The sequence below is a fragment of the Hydra vulgaris genome, chromosome 05 (genome assembly GCF_038396675.1).
Source record: "Hydra vulgaris chromosome 05, alternate assembly HydraT2T_AEP".
NCBI lineage: Eukaryota > Metazoa > Cnidaria > Hydrozoa > Anthoathecata > Hydridae > Hydra > Hydra vulgaris.
In genome coordinates this window covers 15,116-20,338 of record NC_088924.1, presented here as the reverse complement: position 1 = coordinate 20,338, position 5,223 = coordinate 15,116, and the positions used below count along the sequence as shown (strand labels likewise).

The 5,223-nt window shown below is 29.9% G+C and overlaps 1 protein-coding gene across 1 annotated transcript; it reads right to left on the bottom strand.

Annotated features, from left to right (window-relative positions):
* Positions 1 to 1,613: 1,613 nt before the first annotated feature.
* On the bottom strand, positions 1,614 to 2,429 carry LOC136079921 (uncharacterized). Its single transcript, XM_065796594.1, has one exon. The coding sequence runs from the start codon at positions 2,427 to 2,429 to the stop codon at positions 1,614 to 1,616; it is 816 nt and encodes a 271-aa protein (XP_065652666.1).
* Between the last annotated feature and the right edge of the window lie 2,794 nt (positions 2,430 to 5,223).

Sequence of the window (5,223 nt, the reverse complement as noted above, 5' to 3'; positions counted from 1 at the left end):
AGTAATGCAGTCCGCAACTCGCGTTTATCTAGCTTTGACTCATTCATTTTTTTATTAGAATTTGTTAGATAAGAATCAAATGTTGAAGAATTAAAGGAATACTTTGCGCTAAATTAGAACTAACATTTATGAAGAAACTGTTTAGTTCTTCAGCTATGAGTGCTTTATCGTATATTGTTTCACCGTCAATTAATTGTTTCACCGTCAATTAAAAGTTTTTTTGGCAGAACATTATTTTTCTATTTGTTTTGTCCAATTATTTCTTTAATAGCATTCCAAGTTTCTTTAGTATTTCCATTTGCATTTTCTAGTAATTTCGAATAATATACTTTTTTAGAGTATTTTTTGATTTTTTCAAATATGTTTTTATAGTTTTTATATTTTGCTTCGTTTGAATATGTTTTTTTTTTAAGAAATTTTTCATAAAGTTTTTGTTTTTTCCTTGACGATTTTAGTAAGCCTTTTGTCATCCAAGGCGATAGAAGTGATTTTGAATTCACATAAAACTTTTTTACAGGAAACGCTTTATTGTATTGTTTACAAAATTGCGCTAGAAAAAGTTCATAAGCATTGTTAGCATCACGTGTTTGGAGAACAAGCTTCCAATCAACGAAATTAATTAGAAGGTTGCGAAATTGTTGTATGGAGTTTTCATTGATCTGTCGCTTGTAAATAATGTGTTTTGTGGAAATATTATCATGAGTTATGTTTTTTTTTATAAGAAATGTGGGAAAATGGTCTGTCAACTCAGTCATTATTATACCGGTACTAAAGCAGCTATTAGAAAAATTATTAGTAATTATGTTATCTAGTAGTTAGAGGATCTTTTTGTGATTCTTGTTGACTTAGTTATTGTTGGAATAAGGTTATTTTGTAGAAGAGTATTTACAAAATTTTAACGCTATTATTTGACGCATGATTCAAAAGATTAATATTCAGGTCACCGACTAAGTAAACATGCTTTTGTTTTTTATTAACTTTTGTTAAAAAAGTACGTAAAGATGCTTTAAAATTTTTTAAATTACCCGCTGGTCGTCTATAAATAACATTAACAACTACGTTTTTAGAATTTTGGTTAATTATTTCAATGCACAATGACTCGCGGTCTTTTTCGTTTACACTGAGGTCATTACGTGGTATAAAATTAATTGAGTTATGAATAAAAATGCATACACCTCCACCGGTACAGAAGTTTCGTGGTTGATGAATTGACGCGTAATTTGCCAATTCAAATTGAAAATTATGCTCGTCATACTTACACCAGGTCTCAGTAAGACAGATTATTTTAAAATCGTGATTTAATTCATGCATTAGAAGTTTAAAATCATCAAAATTTTTGTTTAGGCTTCGAATATTAATGTTTAAGATTGAAAAAGTGTTTTTATTTTGTTGAAGATAGAAATTAGATTCAGAAATTGAATAGTATTTGCTTTCTAAGGATTTTAGGTTAAAATAATTAGTGACATCATTATCACAAAGTGTGACATTTTCATCACAAAGTTTAATTATTAAAATATCATCCATTTTAAAATATAAAATTAAAATTAGGGAAAAATTAATTAAAAAAATAAAAAATAACTGAAAACTTATATAGATTCAGTGGAAACAGAATCTCATTTCTTCGCAGTCCAATTACGAATGACTAGTTTGTCGTATGATATAACCGCAAATTTGCCGGATTCCCTTTCTTTCTTTATTCGTTCTCTTAAACCCTTCCTTATTTCTGTAGTCTCCGCACTAAAATCTTTATTTATATAGATGTTTTTTCCTTTGAGTTTAAACGATTTTTTAAGTATTTCAGTTTTGTCTTTATAATTTAATAACTTTAGGACTATCGGTCTGTGTTTGTTAACATCTCTCGGCCCAGATCGATGAGCTCTTTCAATTTTTATATTTTTAATGTCAAGGCATTCCTCAAATAGTTTATGCACCTTACATTCAGATTCTACCCATGATTCATTTTCGCTTTCTTTTATCCCGTCTATTCTCAAGTTGTTCCTACGTGAACGATCTTCAATCACCCTTAGTTTGTTCCTGATTTTTAATATTTCACTTTTATCTTTAAGTTCCATGTTAATTTTTTTCGTTTTCTGTTTTACTGTTTCAAACTTTGATGAAATTATTTCATCTTGCTCAGAAATAAATTTCTTAATCTCATTGAATTCGGTTTCTAAAAATGCAACCTTTGTGCGTGTTGCGTTCAAATCATACGCAATGTCGTTGGTTTTTGTTATATTTTTGATTGTATCTTTTTCAAGTTTATCAAGTCTCTCCGTTAAAATTTTCATGTTTGCAGAAGTAATAATAGCAAAGTTTTTTTCTTGATCTTTTAAAAGTTGCTCTGTTTTCTCCAAAATAATTTTACTTTGCTTTTCTAGCATACCAGCTACCATTTTCTCAATATTTTCGATTGATAATAATGTCTCCATTATCTTATTTTATTATTTAAAGTGTTTTTATAAAGGTTTTTTTTTTTTTTTTTTTTACTTCAAAACAACCACGCTGCAGAAACACGTCCGTTCACTTCGGTGTTGTTCGGTCATTATAATAGACAAATTGTTTTCGATTTGATAAATACATTAAACTCTGCTATTTATTCCGTAATGTTTAAGTTTATGGAGCAAAATATTGTGATCTACATTATCAATCGCTAGATAGATCAATAAAAATGCCTGATGTAAATTGTGAATTTTCAAAAAAATTAGAGATTTTGCGTACAAACTGAATAACTGCATGTTCAGTTGATTTAATTTTTTTAAAACAGAATAAATTTTTGTATAATAGGTTATTGTTATGAAAATAATTCTATTTTTAATCGATCAGAAAAAATTCCTTGATCAACAAATGCTTTAAAAACTTTAAACAAAACAACTTTTAACTGTTCATAACACTTTATAATTATGTTTCCATTAATTTCATCAGCTCCTACTCCTTTGTTTTTTTTAAGAAATTGGTAGGCTTTTTCAAACTCTTCAAAGGACAAATCAGAAAATAACTCGTTACAATAAATGAATTTATCCGTAGGTACTAGGATATTACCAAATAAGGCTTTGGTGTTAGGAACCTTGTAAGCAAGTTTCGAACCAATTTTAATAAAGAACTTATCAAATTCTTGAGCTAAACTATTAAGCTCATATATGCTTTTCTGATCAACTTTAATCATCCAGGGTAAGGAGTTTGAGCATTATTTTTGATTTCCAGTTATCTCTTTTATTAACTCCCAAGTGCGCACTTATGCGTCGCCCTAATGCAAAATGAGGAAATAGGCTAATAAATAAAGAAGCATTCAACATTTTGAATCATGAGCTGATTTTTTTTACAAGACATTGAATTTTTGTTCATATTTCTATATTTAAAAGAAAAATATACGGTTTTTATAAAAAAACAGTTTACTGTATTTTTTATGGTTCGTCCGGACTCATCCGGAAAGTTACATTAGTCCGTATCTTTTAATTCAAAAAACATTAGGCGCCGATATTTTATAGAATTTTACAAACTTTGTCATTAACATGATTTAATAATAAACAATATCATTAAATATAAACTTATTAAAATTATAAACAAATCTGCTATTTCTGATTCCTCGTTCTTTAGTTTCTGACAAAGTTTCTCAACGTTCAAATAGATGTTTTTAATAACTTGTGGCTATAAAAATAGCCGTTTTTTAAAAATTTTACAGAGAACAGTCTTTCAGTATTACATTTTAGATTATGATATAGATCTTTCTAGAATAGTTGATTACTAGTTAAAATTTTTTAAATTACTTCTAAAATATTTTTTTAAAAACAAAAAAACAAAAAAACTTTGAATTGTTATTATAAACTATATTGAGATTTCTTTATGAAAAAAGAAATCAGCAGTAATGGTCTAACGTAAATAGTCTAAACTATCAACAGTAGTAACATTCAAAACACTCGAAAAAAAACTCAAAAGAGGTACATATCAAATGTCACAAACAAATAGTTAAGTGTATCTCTGGTGTTTTCTGCCAAGAAAGTTAGACGTGCATAACTAACTCGTGCAGTTTTGCTTTCTTTGTTTATTATTTTATGTATCCTCCAACCTATTCGAGGATACTTAGAATACATACTAAATAAAGCACCAAGAATTATATGTACAGATTGTGGCATAGGTATGGTTTTTTTAAATGTTTCATTAGAAATAAATGCAAATTGATATTCACATTTCTGATTTAAAATCTATATATTCAGTCTTGTAGTCGATGAGAAAGTCTTGAAACAATTTATTTATTCTGATTTAGGTGCTCTTTGTGGTACACTATAAATAATAAAAAATACATTAAAACATATGCAACACCAACAAAAAAAACTAAGAAGTGTTTTGATGAACCATAGTAAAAACAATTTGTGTATGTGTGCACGTGTGTGTGTGCGTGTGTCTGCACGTGTGTGTGCACGTGTGTGTGTGCGTGTGTTTATATACAGTGTTGGACAAAACCTTTGCAACTAATATCGACAATGCTAAAAAGTGTTCCTAATTTTACATGTCTTAAAAACGAAACGAGCTATACTACCGCAGCAAACAGTTCAGGAGTCTGGAGTCATAGCATGTCATGACATGAGCAATCAGCTGACAGATGACAGCACACAGGCAGAATTTCGTTGACAAGTGCCATTTTGCAGCGGACAAAACAAGTGCAACTTTTTGGTTTGTTTCATTTTCTTCATAAGACCGTAAAGCATGGTGGAAGCAATGTAATGGTCTGGGGGTGTTTTTCTGCTAACGGTCTAGGTCCAATACATTGAAACGATGGAATAATGGACCGTTTCATGTATAAAAATATCCTGAAAAATGTTATGTTACCTCATGTTGAATGGAATATGCCAAAAAAATGGGTTTTTCAGCAAGACAGCGATCCGAAACACACTGCAAAAGTAGTCTAGCAGTGGTTTCAAGACAACCACCTATCGGTGATGGATTAGCCGCCTCAATATCCGGATCTCAACCCTATTGAGAACCTGTGGGAGATCGTCAACCGCAGAATTAATTGTGAAGGTGTTCGTAATAAGGATCAACTGTTTGAACAAATCCAAAAGGCCTGGGCAGCAAGTCCACAAAGTTTCATTGATCTCCTGATCGAATCTATGCCTCATAGATGCAAGGCTGTGATCAATAACAAATGATTCGCCACGAAATATCGATAGCGAAATACAGCTTGGTCAACATTTTGTCGAGTTGCGCTTGTTTTGTCCAGAAGGAAAT

Bases quoted from the DNA above. Each gene is read 5' to 3' on its own strand.
- LOC136079921 (XM_065796594.1), bottom strand. From the start codon at position 2,429: ATGGAGACATTATTATCAATCGAAAATATTGAGAAAATGGTAGCTGGT.